At 41.8% G+C, this 24983-nt stretch overlaps 1 protein-coding gene across 1 annotated transcript in view; it reads left to right on the top strand.

Moving 5' to 3' along the window:
• The window catches only part of SPTBN5 (spectrin beta, non-erythrocytic 5), a 174998-nt gene that overhangs the window by 12751 nt on the left and 137264 nt on the right, over positions 1-24983 (top strand). Inside the window, exons 5-18 of the mRNA XM_019519061.1 lie at positions 2433-2661; positions 5595-6226; positions 6367-6505; positions 7497-7735; positions 10557-10710; positions 11985-12185; positions 14678-14884; positions 15146-15334; positions 16557-16709; positions 17643-17773; positions 20096-20347; positions 21723-22010; positions 23445-23688; positions 24627-24766. Of these exons, the coding sequence (XP_019374606.1) occupies positions 2433-2661; positions 5595-6226; positions 6367-6505; positions 7497-7735; positions 10557-10710; positions 11985-12185; positions 14678-14884; positions 15146-15334; positions 16557-16709; positions 17643-17773; positions 20096-20347; positions 21723-22010; positions 23445-23688; positions 24627-24766 (3198 nt within the window). The remainder of the gene's footprint in view (positions 1-2432; positions 2662-5594; positions 6227-6366; positions 6506-7496; positions 7736-10556; positions 10711-11984; positions 12186-14677; positions 14885-15145; positions 15335-16556; positions 16710-17642; positions 17774-20095; positions 20348-21722; positions 22011-23444; positions 23689-24626; positions 24767-24983) is intronic.

The following is a 24983-nucleotide window of genomic DNA, read 5'->3' as shown; positions in this document are numbered from 1 at the left end:
ATTTGTTAAATAGGAGCCTTGCCTGAATAAAGAACGAAGAAAGTTTTTTGATGTTTGAGTGTTCCTTTCATAGTTTCTAGGGTCGGAAGGGACCTGAGCAACTCATCAAGTCCGACCCCCTGCCATGGCAGAAAAGAGTACTGGGGTCAAACAACCCCAGCAAGGTGTACATCTAAAAGCAAAAATGAATTTCCTATGGGAAAGCCTTCATTTAAACTTGTTCCTTTTTTAAAATCTTGCAAACAATGAAATCTTTTGGAATGCAATAAATCTGTCACTATCAAACAGTGATCTAATAGGTCTGGTGACAAATGAATTTTGTTCCATTGTAGTGCATGTCTGATCATTACTCAGATGTAGGAACATATTATTATCACAGCTATTTCGTGTCCACAACAGGAACAAAGCTTCCTCTGAGAGTTTTCAAGTGTTTGGTTTTTGCTGGAGAGCTGTCTCTGGTTATGGTTCTGGCTGATTATTGCTAGGGACAAATAATTCTCTCTTATAATTTTGTTTCTTCCCTTCAAAACTTTTGCTTGAAGAAAAATACTTGAGAAATATAGATTTAATTTGCTTTCTTTTTTATCTTAACTTTCTTTTCTTGTATTCAGCTGCATTTTCTAAAATGTTGTTGAAAACAGATTTTGCTATGATCATCTCTAAAATTTAAACCTTGCACTTAAGTGGGACATACTTGGAGCTGAAAGCAATAGGCTTTCACTTTTCCCCTCTCTGACCTGTGGGAGAGGAGGAGGAGGAACCAATATTTGAGATAATGCTTCTCCTATCAGAAGCCAATACTAGCAAGAAGGCTTGGAAGCTCATCAACTTCTCAACAAGGTTCCCATTTCAGAATTTCCTGCATTGGTTCACCAACCAATGAGGAAATGAGGAGCAGGGAAGTGCTTATTTTAAGGTTCTTAGTGCAGAGAGACACAATAGCATAAACAGTTGCGTTCTTCTTTAGTCTGATAAAGCTCCTTCTTCAGGGTCAGAAATCTGCTCAGTTGCAACCTGTATAACAATTCCATGGCTACTACAGCCTAATCTGATCTTCGCAAGTAACAGTTTAGCAGTTTTCAAATTTCACATTACGTGCTGCAGTATATGTATTATGATTGGCCTGAGGACATCCATGCAAACAGATCTAATGACACAGCTATTAAAAAATAGCTGAATTGTCCTGCCTCACTCTGATACAAAAAAAGGAGAAAGAAGTAATCTAAAATATCCAGCACTCACATCTTTTACACCATCTCTCGGGGAAAACCTGAAATAGATGAGATTAGCTGAAATTTGGATCTTTACTGGTCAGCAAGTAAAACAGTCCCAGAGAGATTCCTGGCCTTGCACCATGCAAGAAAGTGTCATTTATATTATGCTGATAATTTTCATTAATGGGAACAGTTCCTTTCCCTTAGCTGGATTCTTCCTCCTGCATTCTCCTCAGATCTCTACTTTTATAGACTATATGTTGTCTTTTGATCTAAGATATATGCATAGGCATGCTTATGCTCAGCCTCCTTCAGTACAGATACTTAGGTCTGCTGGTTCACTGCTTGCCCTATAGTAAACTAGAACTCTTATGAACAAGCTACACTATGTAGGACTTTACAGTAGTCACTATAATATACACCAGGGCCAACTGGAATTTAATGGAGATAGCAGGCATGGAACATGGATTCTTCTGTACCAGCTGCACAACACACTACCTCTAGAGCACCCCAAAAATCTCTGTTAATGTTTGCTACTGTACAGCCTGTAGCAGAAGAGGATAATGGTACATACAGCTGTACTAGTCAGTGGGCATGTCTACATGTGCAATTAATGTGAAGCAACAAACTCCAGAGCTTATTGCTCCTGGGTGTGCCATTTGAACGTGTACCTAGAACTGCAGCACTCTGAGCTGGGTCAGACCAGCCCCGCCTAGCAGGGGGTACTGTGGGTCAGCCTTCCAGCCAAGGGCTGCTCCCCTCCCCGTTCCTCCCCTAACCTCCTGGTTCAACATGCTCTGTAGGAGCTGGCTGAGGCACGAGGGTGCTCCAGCGTGGGGGTAACCAACAGGCAGCTCCCATATTGAAACACCTTTGTGCCCCAGCCAGCCACGTCAGCATGTACACATGCACTACTGCAGAGTAAAAAAACACCACAGCAGGGTAGTACTTGTAAATACAAGTACTACCCTGCTGTGAAGGTAATTAGTTTACTCCAGCCTAATTGCCCTGCACATATAGATGCTAAGACATTTACCATGGAGCTAATTAGACAACTGCAGTAAATGTCTCATGTAGATGTGCCCAGTATGTTGTATAATACCAGCTTACATACAGCATGTACATATAGGAGTGTAAGGTGTCTTCTTGACATTATTTGTCATTTCTAAATCTAACAGTTCTCACTTATTTCTTTCCTTTGATTCTCTCCTTATCCAGGCCTGATCTCATCCACTACAGCTCACTGAGGCGTGATCAGCCCATCAAGAATCTGAATAATGCCTTCTATGTGGCACAAAAAGAGCTGGGAATCACTAAACTTCTGGATGCTGAGGATGTGGTAGTGCCCAATCCAGATGAGAAATCCATCATGACTTATGTGTCACTCTACTACCACTACTTTTCCAAGAAGAAACAGGACCAGACTGCCCAAAAGAGGCTCACTAAAGTCAGTGCTTTGCCATCTTTAGAGTTGCCACTTATCTCTATCTCTACTGAGCTCTTTCCTCATATGCATAAATTTAACAGAACTGAAAAAACATCTTTAATGCATGCTAAACCACACAACAATTTTAACTCAATATACTTGAGTGTGCAGATCAGAGGCCTGATCCTTCAGGGCCTTTCACAGGTACTTACATCTGTCTCTAGCCATCATTTTTGTCCACAATGGTACCTGGCCTTTTCTAAAAGGATTCTATCTATCTATATGGAAGTTAGTTCCTTTAGTTATTTACAATTTGTATTTTAAGTGAGGTGTCTTGTGAGCACCATACCATGTGAAGAGCTCACTTAATTTCTGCAGTAATTCAATGGTACAAAAAAGAGCTGGTCAAGCATTTCTTCTTTAAAATATTTTATGGGAAATTCCCTGGTTTCCTAAACAAAATATTTCCATAATGTTTACTCTGAGTTTTAATTTTTAATAAATGTTCATTTTGACAGTAAATAACCAAAATAAAAGTTCCTATTTTCAGTTTAGTTTTTTGAGTGGTTTCCTTCTCCTGCACTCTTCCCCCTTTGTCCCATGGTAAAATGAAAACAAGAAAAAGGGGGAGAAAAGTAAAAGAGATCTGGGGAAAAACCCAGAAACCCCACATGAAATCCAAATACAGTTTTGAAATAATTTTTAAAGAAATTCCATTCCTCATTAAAATACAATATAAAAATATGTAAAATTCTTTATGTAAAACCATTATATATATATATATATAATTCTTTTTTTATTCATTTATTTTTACCAACTAACCATAATGTTGTGGTGGCTTTTCTTTGGGATAATGTATTTTGCGTGGGAACAAAATCATTCTTTTTAAAAATATGAGGTAAACAAAAATATTTACCATTTGTGTATGTGAATTTAGGAAAATCTGATTTTTAAAAGATGACTGTGTTGTGGTACCAATGTTTCTGCCTCATGGGACGTACAAACATTTAAATCAGGGTTTCACTTGTTGTGACAAGGTAGAAAGTTTTTGAAGATGAGGGATTGCATGGTTAAGTAATCTGGGATAAGCACAAGGAGATCCTGAGCTGGATATCAATACCAGCACTGCACTCTGAAAAGGTGTGAGAGGAGGACTTGGAGATTGATTAATCAATAACGGGGCCTAAATGAAGAGACTGGGTAAAAGGTGTAGGGTGGACCCATCAAAGGCTCTGAGGTTCAGCTTGAAGGTATATTTCTGGTTGCCATAAAACATGGTTATTTCCTCTCTATGAGCCTTGAATTATGCACTCCTCAAGGTAAAATCTGCAGAGACCACAGTTACAAGGCGTCTTCTTGTTCCTTATTTTTAAAATGGAGTATCATTTGGAAATGGGACTCTATTATAGAACAGCAGATTTCATTCAGGCCCAGCAGATTTAAGCTAGGCACTTCTAAAGCGCTGTGTATACTGTATAGGGACTCTTAGCTTAAGACGAGACACATTTTCACATTAATGAAAAAAGCTTAAGGGGTGAATATTTCTCTACCTTCTGTTCCACCTAACTTCTTTTTCTCTGGGTTTTTCTCTTTGCATTTTTGAACTTACTGGAGGGTTTTTTGCAATTTTTTTTCTCCTTGCAATTATATGTTACTTTCCACCCAATTTTCTTTCTCTGATGCTGCTTTTGTTACCTGCTCCTCTTTCCATTTTCCCCTATATAGGCCTTCCTGTCTTTTCCTTCCTCCCTATTACAGAAAGCAATAAAATGAGAGAGCTGATAATCTCTTCGTGCCCTTAGTCCCCTCAAATAGGCAGCTCTGAATTCACTAATAGGATTAAGGAGGGAAGTCTCAATGTGTCAAGGCAGCCCGAGAGCAGAGGCTAATTGGGTGACCAGACTGAAGAGAAAACCAATCCAGGGAGGTAAATCTCCCTACCCCCACCCGTTTCAGTAGCCATGCACTTATTAGGATCCTTCAGCAAGAACTGGGTGCGATGGCAGAATATACAAAAGGGAGCCCTGATGCCACAGGCTGCTTTTCCTGCACTAAAGGTTGGTGCTGTTTTACTCCTTTTCCAGCATTGGGACCTTTGTTCTTTTCCAAGTACCAGTTCTGATAGAAGGTCAATCATCAGTCATATCATGTGGTTCTTAGAGGCCTTTACTTAGTTTCCACATCCCTTACTGACTGAAGTGTCTGCAACTGATGGTCTCTGTGTTACCATAAAGAGCAGCAGAGATATAGGGTGGCGTTGTTCGTTATCTGAACTTCCAAGCAGCAGAACCTTAGTCATGGGGTTTTGGGGGTATTTCAGGAGTAGAGGTCTCACAGAGCTGTAGGATTATGATAAGGAAGATAAAATGGAAAGGAACAACAACAGCATAATTAAAAATGGAAGAAAATGGTTTGTAACCCTTATTCTAGGTTTCACTAGGTTTACTGTCACCTTTGGCTTCAGACAGTCAGGGTCCAAGTCCAGGTCAGATCACAAGTGGAATGAGTGAGTGAAGTTGGTATTAGTTCAAAATTATCAGCTTCATTGTTTCATAGGTGTTGGTTGTAGCTGCTTTGGTCTAAGGATATAGGCAGACAAGGTCCTTTGGGTAAATGTGGTATCTTTTATTAGGCCAGCTAAATAGTTGGAAAAATTGTTCTTTGCAAGCTTCCCATTTGTGCCCAAAAGCTTGTTAAGAACAATGTTTGGGGTGTGGTCATTCTAGGATTTGAAAGAATACTCCCAACCTTAAATATGATAACTGTCTCCATGCTGATATAACAATGTGAAGGTCACAGCAACCTGCTATGTTTAAATTGCACTTTCTCTGTGCTTATGGCAGCTCATTTGCATCTTGATTAAACTTAATTTACACGTATGCCACACAGTTTTTCATACTCTGATTCATCCTTCTTATTATTATATACCTGGACTTTTTATATTTCTGTTGCAGATTCTGTTCTTTCTAAAGGAAATAGATGGTTTGAAGTTTCAGTATGAGCAGATGACCTCCGAGCTCTTGAAATGGATTAGACAGAAGGTGATAGAGCTGGATAACAGACACTTCCCTAACTCTGTGCCAGAAATGCAGCTCCTCATGGCCAGGTTCAAGACCTTCCGCACAGTGGAGAAGCCCCCCAAATACCAAGAGAAGGGCATGATTGAAGCCCTCTTCTTCAACATCAGAACCAAACAGAGAGCCAACAATCAACAGTTATATATTCCCCCTGAAGGCAAGATGCTGCAAGATGTGGAAAAAGAGTGGAATATCCTGGAGAAGGCAGAGAACAGTCGAGGGAAAGCATTGCAACAGGAGATGCTGAGGCTCCAGAGAGTGGAACAACTGGCCCAGATGTTCAGGAAGAAGGCTGCCCTGCGTGAGTCCTATCTGAAAGAAATGAGGATGGTGATTGGGAAGCAGGACTTCTGGCCAGAGAGTGTGGACAAAATGGAGGCTGCTACAAAGAAACTGGAAGCCATTGTCACAGATGTGCAGCCTAGGGAGCAACGCTTCATAGCTTTGGCTACAATAGCAGCTGTCATCGAGCAGGAGAATTACCATGACAAGAACCAAATCATGAGGAAGTGAGTCATGCTGGTGGAACTGAGTAAAAACTAAGCTTCTCTAAAACCACAAACTCTATGCCTCAACAAAGTTTTTCCTAGGTTGTCTAAAACATCTGATCTTCGTGATGAATTGATCCTTTTTCTTCTTGTCTTTATAGGCAAGCGGACATTTCACAACAATGGCAGGATCTTCTGGAGCAAGTGCAAAGGAAAAGAGATGCTCTGGGAGCAATGCAAGAAACTCTGGGACTTCTGAGGGAAGCAGATACACTTACAGAGGAACTTAAAGCACTGCAGGTATCACCCTCCCTCCTTCAGCATGTGTGCTGGTCATAAAATTTGGACCACTACCAGTATAAGTAACTGCCAGAGATGAGAATATTCCAGTGACAACTATGGTTTGAAATATTTATATGCGGTGTTTATGGGAGATGCAGGTGCTTAGCATTTTACAAAAAACACATGCCCCTTTTATTTAGACACCTAAATGTGGGTATCGGATCAAAATATTACATGCCTACTTTTGGGATGTGTACTTTTGACCATAGGCAACACGTAGGAGGGAATAGGGAGGAACGTGCCCCCCCAAGATAAGCCACCAGTGGCAATCATTGGTCACCACCTGCCCCCTACCTCGCTGCTGATGTGGATGCTGGCGTCTGTGGGTGGTCTCCGCTTGCTGCTTGCTCCCTGCCCGCCACTGACACTGCCACCAGCATCTGTGGGTAGTCCCTGTTTGCTGCCTGCTGCTCACTATAAAATCTGAATCTCATTTAATTCCAGCATTTTTTCAGCTAAGAAAACAGAGAAATAGTACAGAATCATTGACCCATAATGTACCTCAGAAAGACGGATGTAATACATTTTTTTCTAATCAAAAATTGAATTAAGCACAATACAATTAACTATATAGGACAATTCTGCTCAGTGTACATGACAAATGGTGTTAATAAGGACAATGAGTGACTGAGGCAACAAGAACTGTTTGTTTGAAAAATAGTATTATTTCCATTGCAACGCATAAAAACAATTGATGATGGGCAATGTCTTGAATTTGGAGATGATTTGTAAGGTATCTCCTTCCAGTCAACCAGTTAGTATTTCTGCATAATTCAAATCATGCACCAACTTTTTTCTCCCTGACATTGAATACTCCTATCAGAGTTAATGGGAATCCTTCCATTGATTTTTGCAATCTTTAGGTCAGTTCTTCAGATCTTTCACTGGTATTGCCCACAGAAAAAAATGGGTTGAAAATTAATCCTGGTAACTCTTGCTTTTTTTGCAGGCACTTGTGAGTTCCCAAGACTATGGGAAGCAGCTACTGGAGGTAGTAGATTTGCTCCAGAGGCACAGCTTGATTGACTCTCAGATCTCTTCCTATGGTGACAGAGTGAAATTCATCACAGAAAGTACAGCAGTGGTCACTAAAGCCAAAGCAAATGCAGTCAAGTCAGATGTGCTTCATGCCAAAGTTATGATGCTCGGTCAGCAGTATCAAGCCCTTGTGGCTCTCAGCAAATCTCGGTACATCAATCCATATGGCTCCAGTCTTTCTGTTTAGGATTGTGGGCACCCTTTTATAACTGAGGGAACAAGAGCACCAGAATTTATTTGTGCACTTATAAAAGGACAGCAGAACCAACCCAAGTATCTCAGCAATGTTTGGTGCTGAGTCTAAGACAGTGTTTCTCAAAGTGGTGGTCCATGGAGCGGTGCCAGTCCGCGAGCCACCAGTCGCCGGTCCGCAGAGAGTTGCCAGGAAAGAAAGAAATATATTCGCTGGTCCACAGGGAGTTGCCAGGAAAGAAAGAAATATATTTTCAGAAGCATAACATTGATATGTCATAGCACCACAGTTCGTACGTTCCAACACTCTAGGTGACATCATGTCATGCAAGGTGAGGAAAGAAAAAGAAACAGCCAGTCACGCATTTGTGTAGCGCTGTTACATGCAGTTGCTACCACTGGCTGAACTGGGTACCAGTCCCTGGCTCACTGGAAAAAAATTGTCAGTCCACCACATCAGATAGTTTGAGAAGCACTGCTCTAAGAGACTGCCTTTTTTGTAGTCTAGGAAAGGACTTCAGTCTCAACATACATTCCAAACTGCAGGTTGCCTCAACCTGTCCTTTCTGCTAGATGTGCTCAGAGGCATTGAGTGTTGGCTATAGCTAAGCCTGGGGACTTTGACTGGGGTGTGCTGGGCTCCTGCTGAGACCAAAGCCCTCTGGAGGTTGCTGGCTAGATGGTCTTTCCTCTCCACTCAAGGTCAGAATGGTCCCCATATTTCGGGTCAGGAAGGAATTTTACCTCATGGTCAGATTGGTACAGATTGTAGAGGTTTTTGCCTTCCCCTTTAGTGTGGGGAGTGGCCTTCTATCCAAGATCTCTTGAGCATATATTAACAATATTTCATAGAAGCAGGACATAGAAGCAGGCTGCTGTTGTTCCTCTGCTTCACTTATGGCAGGTTAGGCTGTTAGGTCTGTGTTGCGTCAGGGTTGCTGTTAGTCTTACGCAGAGGTTAGATTCTGGTTTTCATAGGATGGTTTGGATAGGGATGATCCTCCCTCAGGCAGGGGGTTGGACTAGATGACCTCTAAAGGTCCCTTTCAGTCCTACTTCTCTATGATATGTGACTTGGGCTTGATATAGAAAAATTCATTAAGGAGTCTATGTGCAATTGATTTGCAGAAGGTAGGATTCTGAATGACAGCCAGCATGGCTTTGTTGTGGGCAGGTCTTGTTCTACCAACCTCATCTCCTTTCACAATCAAGTAACTTGCCACCTGGATAAGAAAGAGGAGGTTGCTATTGTATACCTTGACTTCCAAAAAGCCTTTGATCTGGTATCCCACAATATTCTCATGAGAAAATTGGAGGATTGTGAGTAGGAAGCTGGCTGTGGGGTAGGACCCAGAGAGTTCTAATGAATGGATCTGTGTCGTCCTGGTGAAAAGTGGCCAGTGATGTCTCTCACGGGTTGGTGCTTGGTCCAGTGCTTTTCTACATCTTTATCAATGATTTGGATGTGGGGGTGAAGAGCTCACGGGCCAAGTTCACAGACAACACCAAGTTATGGGAAAGCATGGTCATGCTTGAAGGAAGGCTACAGATACAGGTGGACTTAGGTTTGCAAGTTGGGCGGATCGAAACCAGATGAAGTTCAACATCAAGAAATGTGAAGTGCTCCACCTGGGGATGAACAATCCCCTACACACCTACAGGCTTGGTGACGCCAAACTGACCAGCACCATGAATGAAAGGGACCTCAGGTTAATAATTGACCAAAGTATGAAAATGAGCTGGCAGTGTGACACTGTTGCCATCAGGGCAAATAATATTCTGGCATGCATCAATTCCTAGCAAAACCAAGGAAGTGATTCTTCTGCTCTACTCAGAATTGGTAAGACCACAGCTGGAGTACTGCATCCAGTTCTGGGTGCCACATTTTAACAAAGCCATGGTAAAGCTTGAGAGAGTCCAGAGAAGGACCACCAGTGTGATCAGAGACTTGCACAGCAAGCCATACAAGGATAGGCTGAGGGACCCGGGACTCTTCAGCCTGAAAAAGAAAGCTGAGAGGGGACCTGGTGTAGCATTACATCAGAGGAGAACATCAAGGGCTCAGTGAACAACTGTTTATCAGGGAACCCTTGGGGAAAACCAGGAGTACTTGCCACAAACTCCTGGAAGACTGTTTCAGGTTCAACATTAGGAAAAACTTCTTCACAGTCAGCATGTCCAGACTGTGGAATAAACTCCCTCCAGACATAGTGTAATCACCTACTTTTGAAATCTTCAAGAGGAAACTGGACGGTCACCTTGCTGGGGTCACCTCACCCCAGTTGCCTTTTCTGCCTGGTGCAGAGGGCTGGACCCAATGATCTTCCAAGGTCCCTTCTAGCCTTACAATCAATCAAACTATGGCTGATTCCTTAGGCTAAAGAGGAATTTAGTTTTGGCTATCTCATGTCGCTCCACTAATAGACTAAACTAGGTCCCAGAGTTTGAATCAAAGGTCCATACCAAACCTAAGTGGCTCATCAGGTACCATAGTTAAGGTATTCTAGTGGCTAGCATCACAGCCTGACACCTCTGTGTCTTTGATGACTAGGCACCTACTCACAACTGAGTTACCAAAGGCAGTCTTCAGTCTATATTCAATTCAAGGCTTGAACAAACCCCTCTCAATCCATAGTAAAATGCCTTAGCCACTTTGTCATTGTGCCACAGTCATTAGGAGGGCCACAGAAACTCTGTGTTAAAGGGATTTGATTATCCCATTCTCCATTTCCAGATGCTACCTAGTATTCTAGTATTGACTGCTTGTTTTCTGTATTAGACAATCTCTGCTGGAGGAGGCTTTGAAGCTTTTTGAATTTTTTCATGACTGCAAGGAGGAAGAGTTGTGGATCTCTGAGAAGTGCCAGCTAGTGAGGACAGCTGCATTAGGACGAGATCTGAGTCAGATCACAGCCTCCATTCAAAAGCACAAGGTATCTACTTTGTTATCGGTGTCTGTTGTAGATATTAAATCTAGTTTCTCATAATATGTCTTGTTCTTTTCCTTTAATGTTGTAGTAAATGCATTCATTAAAGAATTAAGCAACATTTCTCTTGTTTCAAGGGCTCAGGCCAGCTTCTGGAAGCAGATAAAACCTGCAGCAAAGGGATCCTTTCCTGTTTGTGGGGCAGCCCAGGATTTAAATTGGGATTGTGGATTTGTGAATTAGCATAATGAAGAACCATGTGTTACTCATTAGCCCACTTGGATGGATGGGAGGAAGAGGTGCTTCTTATCCATTCATCCTCCCCCAAATCAAGTAGATGGATGAGTTGATAAAACACAGGCGAGTGGTAGAGGGGACACATGCCCCTCCCCCCCGAGATTGGCTCCCAACTCGGCACTGCTCAGGATGGGGCAGTTTTTTTGCCACACGGGCTTGGCAGCCTGACAGTGGGCACTAAGCCATAGCACAGACATATAGGAGTAAATATGGGGCTTTTGGCCTGCCCACAAATTGTGTCCCCCCCAGACTCAAGATGCACAAGTCATCCCTGGGATAAAAGATAGTGAAGAGAAAGAAGATAAGAATGATACAGTAAAATAGAATGGGAGTATCTAGCATACCATGTAGAATCTGTTATCAAGACTCTTGTGGTGCTGGACTTGGTTGGGGACAAAAGTTTACTCTTGGAACATCCATCTGGTTGCTAAATAGGAAGCACTGTGACAAACATATCAGAAGACATAAGAAGACAGTGAGATAATTTAAATAGGAATTTCTTGCATGAGTGCTGATTTTTAAACTAGATTATCAAGAGTAAAAGCATGATAGCACAGCCACAAGCACAAAATCTCCAGGGAGAGTAGTGTGTCTCCAGGGGTGAGGGAGAGATGTCTGAGAGAGAGAGAAAGTGAGTACTAAAAGATGTAAAATGGCCAAGGCAGTTGATGATAAACCTCACCCCCAGAGGAGATCAAGTCAACTGTGCTCCTGCTGGAACAGAAATGGTTGTGACTTCCTGCCTATCAATAGAATAATGCTGAAAGACTGAAAGGAATTGGGGTGGGGAAGTAAGAGCTCACAGGAAAAGTTTCTGATTGGGAATGAAGGAGAATTGTGAAAACAAAATTCTTACAGATGTTACTTCAATAATAGTTGACCAGAGATGCTGTCAGTTGGACCAAGTCAAAACTCTCAGCTGAGACAAGTCCCTTGTGTTTGAATGTCAGCACCATTCTTTATGCTATCACTCCATTCAACAGGCTCTAGAAACTGAATGCAACTCCCACAAAGTGATTTGTTCCAATGTAATGAGAAAAGGCTGGGAGCTAAGTCAAAGGAACCCTTCACGACGGACAGCTATTCAGAAGCAGACAGACAGCCTCCAAAACCTGTGGCAACAGTTCCAGGATGAGGTGGTAAACCGCAAAATCCGTCTGCAAGCAGCTGCTCTCATCAAACAGGTAAAAAATTCTACAGTTCTTGCATTTGATTAGAGGGAGAAGATAGATTTGTTGCATTTCTGCTTGTGCTGCTACCCAGGAGGTTTTGTAAGATGTGCAGCAAGGGACTGGAAACAGTGATTTTTGCTCAAGTGAAGAAGGTAACTATCAGATCATAAGACCTATGATCAGCTATGTATCAAAGCTGCTGATTTCTGTTTGTCTGTAACTGCTTTAAAATGTTCCCTAAGTCCTAAAATCCATGCTTTGCCTTCATTAGCCCTTTTCATAATTATCTGATATAGACTCCATGGTTGGCAGCTGTTTTGCAGTAGTCAGCCTAGAAACTTTGAAAACCCAGGCCCCTGGTATTTGAGATCATCAGACTCATCTCTTTTGAGAGCCAGTCCATAGCAGTGCTGTACATATGCTAACCATTTTCTCAGAAATGTTAAATGAAAATAACTGAATAATTGCTGATATCTCATCATCATCTCTGTGAATGAAGCCAGAGTGACTGCCTGACATTCATCTGTAGAAAAACAGGAGGATCAATCCCAAACCAAAACCTATGATCTTGCACGGCTCACATACAAAATAGTTAACCTGGTATTCATACCATTGGGCCATGAAAGATGCTGATAATGGTTAATTAGGAATATCTTTTCTCTTAAGTGAATTTGGGGGAGTTGTTTGCTTTCTGATTGGCAGGTAATCTGTTCCCATCTAGTGATTTATACTGATGAAACAAGAATGTTTCTGTTTTACAGATGGGATTAAATCTCCAAGAGAGATTTAATGGTACTTTAGGGATTTGCCTGCTGTGTTTATATATCCGAGTCAGCACTGGAGAACTTACTTTGCTTGGCATTGTTCTATTGGGGTTGGTCACATTGTTAGCTTCCCTGAATGGCTGCATCTTCAGAGTGAGCCTGTAGCTCAGGTAGCACACTAGATAGACAACACAAGAAATAAAAGGCCTAAGCTGAACCACATGTGAGGAGATTTTCAAAGACAGAGGTAGCAGCTAGGTACTAAGCACAAGTAGATGTCTATCTAATATTTCTCTCTAGAAAACTCCAACAGAAGTAACAAATAGTCTCAGGCCACAAAGCTGAGATCCTGAGCAGAAGTTTTCTAGAGTATGGAAAGTTTGTGAAGCTGAGATTTTGATCTCTCTCTCTCTCTCTCTCTCAATTAAAGATGTGAATACACTCAAATGCATGCACAGACCAATTATAAAATCAGCATTTACCAATGGCACCATGCTCTTTCAACTACTACTGTCATTTTAATTGTACTTCTCCTGCATTTTCCATTCTTTGTCACATTTGAGCATAAATTTCTTTCCTAAACACTTTTTTTTGTTTTGTTTGACAAACACTGAATTATTCCCTGGTTCTAACAGGTTTCATCCTATTTTGATTTTTATCACCCACTTACAAACTGCTTACCTCCCTTTTTGGTCAAAATAAATTTGTTCTGTAACATAATTTCTTTTACAGATATAATCAGACTGCAATCTATGGGAGAAATTGGGTACAATCTATGAAGGTTGCTCTTACTAGATGCAACTTTACTCTGTAACCTCAAAGGGGAGTAATTTTTAACCTTTGTGGGAAAATATCCTTGTTGTTGAAACTGTAAAATATTTCCAAAGTAATCTAGACCCACTCCCAATAAGTCTCCCATGCTAGGTACAAAGGAGAATTGTATTGGTTACAAGCAGTAGTTTTGGAATAGGGTACAGGGTAGAGCAATATCAGAGAAATCCCGTAGAGCAAACCAGGTGGCTGGGTAGCCTTTGATTATGCATCTGAGTTACTGAAAGCTATATATCTAGTTAGATCTCAGGTAGCTTACTCACGAGCATCATCCAGAGGCAGGTGGAGATTCCCTCTGGAGCCAAGCAGTTCACTGATCATAAGTTTCAAGAGAGAGAGCAAATTTCAGATGGCCCAGCTTCTCTCCCTCTGAGTTTTCATCATGGCTACTGCACCTCCTCCTGGGCAGTTTTCAACTTATATAGACCTTATGACCTCCTTTACCTGGTCCAATAGAGGCCAGCACCTGTTGGCTGCCAGCCAACCAATTTGAAATGCACCGCTGGTTGCCGGGTAGACTGGCATTGCTTAGAACAATAGGGAGCCTAAGCCCCTCACCCAGGTATGTGATGCCTTTCAGGTAGGCAGAGTGAGCAGGTTTCCCCCCTCCCTTAGGAATGTATCCAGCTCAGATTACAATTCAGGATTACCTAAAGAGCCCATGGGATGTCTGTCCTTTGCAGTGACCGTGTTAACCAAATTGTCTCATAGCAGAGCTTTTGGGGAGAGACAGAGGTGGCATTCTGCCACACTGCTTACATAACCACAACATGCATTATAATTAACATTATGGTTATGTAGTTGATATAGTTTCTGCCCACTGATCCTTTGCCAAATGAGAGGGATTTGGGGCTGTGAATCTCCTGTGGTAACGAAATTAAATATTCCCCTCACCTGTGTCCCATTCAGTATTTTGCTGATATTGATGAAGCAGAGTCATGGCTACGGGAACGACAGCCACTCCTGGACAGCAAGGATTATGGGAAGGATGAGTACAGTGCAGAAGCTCTGCTGTACCGCCATATGCGGCTGGAAAAAGAGATCACAGCCTATGGCTTAGAGATGAGGCGTCTGAAAGAGCAGGCCAATGCTGTAGCAAAGGAAGCTCCATCTGCGGTATGTCAATATGTCACACTTATCATTTTGCCTTTTAATTATATGTCTAACTGGGACTCTTCCAGTAGAAAGTTGTGGGGGAGGAGTGGGGTTTCCCATAGGTTTTCATGAAATTCCCCTGATTCTGTGTTTTTTATCCCCAGGAAAATGTTACACAAAAAGCTTCACCTTCTTCTAGTTAGGGGTGTATTTGCAAATTACTGTGCAGAGCATTTGAATGTAATGTTACAGATCTAATTATGTTGAATTTTGCTTTAACAGGTGGCAAAAATTCAGGTCCCAAGTACCCAAAATGAGAGGATCACTAAGATGCCATCTGGCCACTTGGGTATCCCTAAAACTCCATTGTCTAGTGCACCTGACCCAGATCCCCACTTCGTTGCAGATAATATTTGGAGGACCCAAAACAGAATTGACTGGCTTTATGAAAACCTTCAGATGATGGCTGAGGTATAGTATAGCTCTCAGTACTTTGTGCTTGTGTAGTCTTTCTTAAAGATTAATAGTTGAGTTCAGCAAAGTGTGGGTAGGTGTTAGATCACTTCCCTTACTTAGCTTGTCAATGTACTGCAATGCTGAACTGTACAACCACTGAAAAGATTATTGATTGTGCGAAATCATGCAATGCTTTTCCAATATTGGCAGGTTAAAAAGAGGAGTGCAGTTAATTTTGGGCGAGTCTCAGAAGGGTTAGGCATTTTGTTTAAACTTTGAATGAAGCCACATTTTGGTTCATATAATGGTTCTTTTTAGTCTAGTCAGGTTCCTCCTTCATTAAATGAGACCCACACAGTTATTTCAGTTATCTTCCTATCTCCTTCCTAGTTCTTATACATTTTAGAAAGAAGGCTCTTTTGCATTTATTTAATTTTACTGGAGTTTTCCTGCTATAGGCTTGACAATACGCAACATGAACACAGAATCTTTGGATTGTAATGATGGAAACTGGAAACATTAATCGATAAGCTTACTGTTTTTCCTTTTACTCTCCCACTTTCTCAGTCTTCCTGGGGTCCTGCTTAAGTGCCTGCTGTACGAGCCTTCTACCAGATAGAGCTTTAAAGTCTGGTCTTGCCTGAAACTAGGCTTTGAATACATGTTTGAGAGTAAAGATGTAAAATTTCATTTGTAACACCAGCTCTGATCTTCAGTTCATCCAACACATACCACCATTATCTTTCTATTCACCAAGTGTTGTGCATATCAAATCTCTAACCACAAATTCCCTAGGAAGTAGTCCAGATTTTAGGTTCAAAATTGTATTCTGTGGCTGCGTCTACACAAGACACTGACTGCTCAGTAGCGCGTTACTATTGTGCAGTAGCACTGCATGGCATGAAGTGTGATGTAAAGCTACTGCGCAGTAGTAATGAGCTACTGCACGGTCAGCATCACCAGAAAAGCTATTTGGGGATGCTATTGTGCAGTAACACTGGTTATTATTGCGCAGTCATTTAGTACTTGTGTATGTAAGTACTAAAGGACTACGCAGTAACAACTGCACAATCATAGCCTTGTATAGATGTGGCCCATGTATGTTACCCACAAGAACCTCCATTAAGTTGCTGTGTTAGTCTGTATGCATTAGTCTTTTTAGAAGTTGGAATCTTCTTTTCTACAAAAGGTCCTGGTGGTCATTCCAACAATATTCAAATCCCCAAATTCTTTACAGAGCAGAAAGAAAGCTCTGGAAGAGATGCTCCAATTATACTGCTTCTACAGTTCCTGTAAAGAGTTTCAGTCATGGATGGAAGATAAAGAGAATGTTTTCCGGACCCTTCAGCCTGAAGCAGACAATGTGGAGGTCATGCAGCAGAAATACCAGGTATACTTCCTCCCTGTTCACCATGAGTACCTTGTAAAACACTGAGTACTAAAGAAAAAATATAGGTGAGGAAAGATCTCAAAAGGAGTTTATTTTACTCATTTTCTTATTATAGTCTAAGTTCCCTATAGTGGCTTGTTGGCAGCCAGAAATTTCCCAGCATGCACTGTGGTCAGCTAATTGGACAAGCCCTGAGGCTGACTACTTTTTCTGTGTAATGGCCTCCTGCTGCAACTGTTACATAGACACAGCTGCACAGTACAGACATGAGAGCAGACAGCTTGATTGACTGCATTTGCCAGCTCTCCTAATGAGATGAAAACAGCTAGGCATATGCTGAGCACACCTCATTAAGTAACAAGCAGTTTCATTGCAAACTAGCCAGCAGGCTTTAAATGATTTAATCATTGTTTATAATAATGAAATCAATAGGATTTGCAGAATTTTAATGGCTTTCGCTGTAAAGTGCAAGTGTCCAAAATGGCTTACACTACAACTGAATTTTGATCTTTAGGCCTTATCTACACTGGAAACTTCTTCAGTGTAAATTAATGTGTAAGTTGAAGTTGATATATTTAAACCAGTATAAATCCCCATTGTAAACACTCTTATCCTACTCTATGTTTATTTTTAAGTTAATATCCCAGGGGTAGGGTTAAGTTAGACTGAAATATCTAGTCTCATAGCAGAATAAGTGTGTCCGCCTGAGGATGGGGTGAGTTGTGTGCATCCTACTAGGCATAAATATATCACATATGCAGGAGTAGGACATATGGTCTAAGGGGAAAGATCATTAAATGAATAGAGAGGCATTAAATGTCTTTTAAAAACGTATTTGACACAAAAATAGAAGATGAGTGGATAAGACAGGTCATTATATGCAGAGTAATAGTGAGTTTCAAGTTTAATCCCCCAATATCTGTTTTGTTTTAGAGCTTTTTAATGGAACTGGCTGCTGGGAAAAGCCAACTGGAAAAGATCAAATTCCAAGCAGATAAGCTTGCAAAGAACAGTCCCATCAAAAAAAATGACATCCATGTTCAGCTGATAGAGATCAATAGGAGGTAAAGGCACTACTGGCAAAAGGGGAATCAGCCTTTAATGAAATGTTATGCCCTGTCTAAGCTTCACCTGAAAAAGTACTAGACTGCTGAGCTTTGACACACAAAATTAACCTGAAACCTGAAAAGGACTTGTTTTTGTTTTTTTTAATGAATAATTGCTTGTGGCATTGTGGTTTGTGTTATTCCACTAGATCAGCCTTTACCAGTAAGAGAGATTCTAAATAGAGCCGTTCATAAAAAATGATAGAATCAAAGCCCCTGGAGCTCTCTGCATCATAGCTACTGGAGGTATTTTAGCAAGATTAGAATAATAGGGAAACGATCAATAAGCAAGGCCCCCAGCTGGGACCTGCAGCATTAAGATCATTTTAATTAAAAGTCTTTCCTGTCTTCAACTACTAGTTAAATACTAGAAAACCCAGTTTCCATAGGTATGAAGGAACACCCTTTTCATGTGACTACCTGTAGTAGGGAACTGGAATCTTGCACATTGGAGATTCAGATCAGATATTGCACAGCCACACACATGCCCTTTTTGCTCCCTTAGATGCCAGTTTCAGGGCTTAAGTAGGGCTGGGACCAATCTGTTTTGAGTGTTCTGATTGGAAACTGAGCCTTATAGTCCCAACAGCTATTGGCTGGGGTATGGGGAAAATACACAAATTACAAAACCCTAGTATTAGCTCATAGTTTCCCTTTTGTCAGGGGTAGAGATGCTCCTTGAATTTGAAGGGGGGGGTTGTTTATGATCCAGTGGAAAAGCTTCTTTATGGGTCCTTATAGGATAAGACAGGATTTAAGATGCCATATCTTCTAGAACTTCAGGAAGCAAATGAATGAATGGAGGGGGGTGGGGGTGCAGGCTGCATCAGGGCAGCATAGGGGATGTGATGCCTAAGTGCCTGGCCCTTACATTGGAAACAAATAAGGAGGCTCCTTTCACCCTCCTCATCCCTTTGGACCTTGGCGTGAATAAATGGAAAACAGTGAGTAAACTCTGCTTCAGAATTTGAGATATGCTCAGGTTTTGAGAGATGAACATATTCACTCACACTGTGACTCCACTTTACAAAGGCAAGCACTCTATGGAAATACCCAAATGCCACAATGGGCAGTTCAAATTGCCATTGGCTATGTCTGTGTTGCACAGCTATGCACTGACTTGAACATCCAGCTTCAGGACTTAGCAAGTTCTCTAAAATCATCCATATTTGAAAAGAATAGGTGTTTTAAAAAATTTTCAATTTTGTAAAATATGTTCAGTGTCAGTTTTTAACTGGTCTTTTGGCACCATACAGCTTCTCAAGGACAAATGTTTCAAGGCAGCATTTGGCTCTTGTACCAATATTTGTTATTTCATTTGTTTTCATAGTGTCAACCTAAAGACACTAGCCAGTAGAATGGGGTGTGCCTTGTAAGAAGTGAAATTAGCTTTTGTGCACAGGGTAAGGTCTAGTCCTGTACACCCTTTAGATCACAATCCCTATTTTGAAGATATTAGCATAAGAGAGTAGACAGTGGTAGAGCATATGTGCTACCCTAGAACTCCACTCAGGAATTAATTTTGCCGTAAGTGATTTTGAAAGTCAGTGAACTATGAGTTATGGAGTAAAACAGTAGAAAACTAATCATTTTCTGATAGGTGGAAGCCAATCATTTCAATGTGGAGATCAGTGTTTCTCAGGTGGGGTGACATGGCACCCCATACCTTAAGGGTACCACACTGCCTGGCTCCTATGTGAGCAGGTAAATGCTCTCCTTCTTCCCCTGTCTGGCACATGGTGTTTGCCCCAGTTATCTCAACAATGGCTGCAGCTGCTTCTGTGAGGACAGCTGCCACTGCAGCCTCTGTGGCAGCTACCGCTATGCTCCAGCAGCAGGCTCTGCTGCAGGCAGACAGATGGGCAGATGTGGGGCCAGAGCCACATATTGCAGCCCAGCTCATCCCCTCTGCTCCTCTCACACTCCCAGGCCCAGCAGGAGGCTCACAGGGGCAGTCATTAAAGTGTGAGGTTTCACATAAGCAGCCTCAGTGGAAGGGGAGACTGGGGGTAGATAAGACAATGGAAAAAGCAGGGTCTGACAGGATGAGGTCTTTTCCCAGCCACCCTTAAGTAACACCAGCTAAATTGGTGATTCTCAACCTTTTCTTAGCCTCAAGGATCCCCTTCATATCTTTTTTTCTGAATTTAGATTCTAGCTCAGTGATTCTCAACTGAGGGCTGTGAAATTCAGAAACATTAAGAAGGGGTGCCTTGAAGCTAGAAAGTTTAAGAACTTCTGGTGTAGATACAGGTGAAGCAACTATTATGTCATTTTTAGGTGGGAGCTCCTAGAAGCACTCAAGGAGGAAAAGGGTTCAGAGCTGATTGAAGTGGCTGATGTGAGGATATTCCTCCAAGACTGCCAGAGCACCAAAGTACTGCTGCAAGACAAGCTTGGCTACCTCAAGAACTTGGACCCAGGAAACACATCTGCTCCAGCAGAGGCAGATAGGCGCAAGCTGTCTTCATTGAAGATGGAAATTCTAGTGCTGGAGAGGAAAATCGAATACTTGAAGAATGTGGCTAAAAAGTAAGGAATCCACTATTTGTTTCCATATTCTTTCCTAGTCATCTAATCAAATTCTTGAGGGCAGGGTGGTTGGGTTTTTTAAAGCCGGATATAGACTTGCCATAGATCAGCTTTCACTGCTAACTTGTTCTCCCTATCTGGCTGCAGTCACTGTTTCTTTTTCTCTTTCAATAAGATCTTCTATCCTGAGAAGGACTAGAGGAATTTCTAGGGAGGTGGACTTTAAATTTGCTTCCAGTGGAGGAAATCATATAACAGAACAGAATAGGAAAAATCTTCATGCATCAAGGTTAGGGTGAATCAAGGTGTACACGTACACCTTGAATCCTCAGTATCTATAGAGGAAACCGGTGAATAATGAATGATCCACACACACCACACCTGTACTGTATTTGTTTTCTGCAATGAGAATTATTGAAATCTAGGGCCCTTTATTTTCTGGTCATACTTCAGTTCAAACTGCAGGACCATGAACCAGAACTAATGCATCCTATTTTGAGTTACCTGTATTCTGAACCAGGTACCATGCAGTTCCCAAAATGGAACATCCTTGAGAGGCACAGGGTGGAGGGAAAGAGGAGGACAGAGAATTAGACTATTCAGCATTGTGTATGTTTAAATTCTGGTTTAAAACTTTTTATTAAAAAAATTTCTGTATTTTCACAATTCAATACTTCATAAAACCCAAACTGTCCCATTCTGTGAGGCCCTTCCTGCTTCTATCCAGAAGGTCAAAGTAGGCCATTGAAATGAGCAATTTGGTAGCAAATCTACCCTATATTGATTATGATATTTGAAATGAAGCATGGGTTGCAAAATCTACCACCGCCACCACTGCTACTTCAAAGCAGGAAATGGACCTATTTATATGTTCTGGCAGAAAGAGCATCTTGGTTCTAAACTGATCATAAGTCATTTGAAGCAACCATGAAGTCAGAAGAGGCTGAGAAAGGGCATCAAAAGCCAAACTGGGCTATGCAAGGAATCAGATTATTACCACTGCATAATTATATCTTTGCAGCAAAGTAATCAATTTCTTCACATGATCTGTTAAAATTTCATTTTCTAGACCCTAAAAAGGGGGAGAGAATTGAAAAAGTGATTTAGCTCCTCAGCAATGAAAGGAACAAGCAATGCCTATAAAGTCTCTTAACCAGACACATGTTTTTTTATGTTTCTCTCTATGGTCATATCCCTGTGGCTTGCTCTGCTTATTGCTTGTGAGGAAAACTAGGTGCTCTACCTGACCTTTTCTTTTGGGAAAATCAGTAACAAACCAATCCCATTGATTTCAGTGAAAGTTGGATCAAGCTCTAAGCCTCTAAGGATATCTGTGAAGCTAAGTCAAGAATGTATGTTTGGTTTCTTTGCATAGGATTAAGGATACCAACCCGGCAGAGAGCAGGGCTATCACAGATCAGGTGGAGGCCATGGAGAGACTACTGGCAAACCTCAAGTTACAGAATAAGGAGAAGGAGACCACCCTGGAGCTAGCACAAAAACAACATGCCTTCCTGCAAGATAGCCGTAGACTCCTCCTTTGGGCAGATGGTGTCAGGGAGAAGTTGAGCAGTGAGGAGATGGGTGTGGACGTGACCTCTGCAGAACAGTTGCTGAGGGAGCATCAGGACCTACTGAAGGAAATTCACACTCAAAAGGAGAGGTAGGAAGTTTGCACTAGAAGTGAAGAAAGTATGTGGGGTACTTCAACTGGAAGATTATGGAACCACAAGGTATCATTGAAAACAGCTCTTGGGAAGCCTGGTATTCAGACAGGGCTTAGTGCTTCTTGACATGAATATAAAATCAAATGAACTTTAGAAATATAGAAAACTGACTGTGCACTCAGTACAGCTAAATACCCTATAGAAAATGAAACTATCTGTGGTAGCCCATTGTTTTATTAGGGATGGGGATGTCTGACTAAAATAGTCGTCTCCTACCTGCACCCTTAACACCTGACAAAGAAAGTTGTGTGTGTTTCCAGGGCTGTGCAAAGCTTCGGTAGTTGTTTCAATTCGGAGGAGATTTGACCTGATTTGGTGGCCAAATCTCCAGATCCGAATCGAATCAGGAGACCCATTAAAAGGTCCAAATCAAATCAGAAGCCTCTGAATCAATTCAGAGAGATTCAAAAGGCTTGTAGCAAACAAACTGAGAAGAGGGAGGGGGATGGGGTGATCTTATACATGGAAAAGGCTGAGATGGGGGAAAGACTGCTCTAATCTGTAGCTGGCCAGTGACTCTGATCTACCATCCCTGCTGCATTGATCCCACTCTGCCTTAACTCACACAAGTGATACGAGTTTTGCTTTCAACAGTTTGAGATGCACTTTCATAGAAACCCCTGCACTTATCTCCTTGTAACTTGGCAGACTTCATGCCCTCAGAAGGGGCTACCATCCCTGCTGGTTTCATCCAAATCTTCAAAAAAAAAAAAAAAAGGACAAAGTTATAGGTATTTTAGTGATTCCCCATTCTAGTCTATGGGCAAATCTCCGAATCGGTGCCGAATCGCCAAATCCAAATTGGCTGAATCAAATCGGGACAGTGATTTGAATCACCAAATCAAATCACTGTCCCTCCAAATTGGCCGTATCTGAATCTGAAGCAAATACTTGCTGCTTCGCACAGACCTAGTGTTTTCCCCTCAAGTTCCCTGACTCCTCTTCCTGCCAAAGCAATCCAGTCCCTAACCCTCAGTGCTCCTCTCTCCTTCATTTTTATGAGAGAGGTGTCATATTCTTAGCTAATAGTTCTGGGTCTCATTTTATAAATCCATAAGTGCACAGATGGCCTTGCTATCCTATTTTACTGTCTACCAGCCTCCTCATTAAGGCTCTCACACCAAATAGGTACATCTCATACCCACCTCAAATGTATACCCCTGATCAGCAATCCCCTGACTGGCAAAATAAGAGGGACTTTATAAGGGGAAGCTATGGCTAACAGAAGCACAGGGAGATGAGGAAGCATAGGAAGAGGAATGTCAGCTTAATGCAATGAGTTGATCTTTTTGCTTTGCTAGAAGAAAAAAAACTGTAACAAAATCCTTCTCATACAGTAACATGTTCACTTTTTTCATGATTCTGGATAGGTGTGTGCAGCTACAAGGCCTAGGGAAAGATTTAATGAATGCTCAGCCCAGCAGCAGAGCCCAGGAGTTGGGCCTGTCCACAGACAGGCTTGCAAAAGAAACCAGTGAGTTGGAGAAGTTGTGGGAGCAGCGGAGGCAGAAGCTGGAAGAAGGCTTGGAACTGCAGAAGTTTAACAGGGAAGTAGATCGTCTCAGAGCAGCCCTCTCCAGTCATGAGGCTTTTCTCCGAGTAGATGAACTTGGGGTATGTATCAGACCTGAACTGGCCCTATCTATCTCCTGTTCTCCATCCCTATCCAGAAAACCAGCAATGATTCTCCCAGAACCTCAATAAAGCACCATCTCTGCCCTCTGGGTCACAATGTAGTATTTCTAGCTGAGTTCAGACTGATTTCAGCATCTTTGTAACAATCATACACTAATATTCAGAAGCTGGGCACATAAATATAGATCCAACTTCATCTTTTGGGAACGTGAAGAGGAGGAGAAGGATTCTCCTACTTTTTAGCCCCATAGCTTAGTAATTAGGGCAGTTTTCCAGGGAGTGAGAAATGCAGACTTTAGGGTCCCCCTGGGTAGTGGAGATTTGAACCCACATATCCCACTGCAGAGCAGTGCACTGCAGAGCCCTAACCAATATCTGGGGTAGATCTTATCCTGAACCCTTCCTATTGAAACTGGACCACTGAAAACCAGGTGGGAAAAATATGTGCCACTAGAAAGACAATAACCCTGGCTCTGTGCTTTAGTGATATGGAGACTACTCTGGAAAGAAGTGTGCCCTCTGTTCTCACCTTTGCTCCCTGCTCTCACTGCTGTCTATCCATCTTATCTAATGACTATTTAATGCAAAATGTGGAAACAGCAGTGGCACCCTAACCATAAGATATTGGGCTAAAAGGTGAAAGAGCCCTGCTCCTCCACCTCCAGTTTCAAATGGTCATTAGTTTGGGGTATTTTTAAGCTAGTTCAGGGATTTGCATATTTCTTGTCCCCTAAGGCAGAACATAAACATTGGTGAGGGGCAAAATATACATTGTATTTTCTGCATGAGGGAGAAAGTAAAGAATAAGGATGTGGACAAAGAAAAAAAAATGATGCCAACTCTTCCATTGCTATAAAGATAATATGTACCAGTAATATAAAAATGAAACTCAATTTAGTTTTATTTCCTCAATCTAGGACCATATAGATGCTGTTCGCAGCCTGCTAAAACAGCACGAGAATTTTGAACAGCTCCTGATAGCACTGAAACGACGGGGAGAAGCAATGAGTGATCATGGGAAAAAGCTAGTGGAGCACAGACACTTTGCTTCTTCCATGTGAGTCACAGCCCTTCCAGCTTGAAGTTTAAAGAGGAAGTAGGGAAGACAGTGACTCCAGAGAAGTCATTTTACAAACTTATACAAACTGTAATGTGATTTTAGGGTGAAACTGAAAATCATTTTTGAGCCAGAATTCACACCAAATATAATCACCCCCCAAGCTGTAATGTTCTGGGTGGGCTGGAAGAATGGGAATTCTCTCATTTTCCTCCAT

Source organism: Gavialis gangeticus, unplaced genomic scaffold, assembly GCF_001723915.1.
Source record: "Gavialis gangeticus isolate Ggan-Ray unplaced genomic scaffold, GavGan_comp1, whole genome shotgun sequence".
NCBI lineage: Eukaryota > Metazoa > Chordata > Crocodylia > Gavialidae > Gavialis > Gavialis gangeticus.
This window is presented reverse-complemented; position numbering and strand designations above follow the sequence as displayed.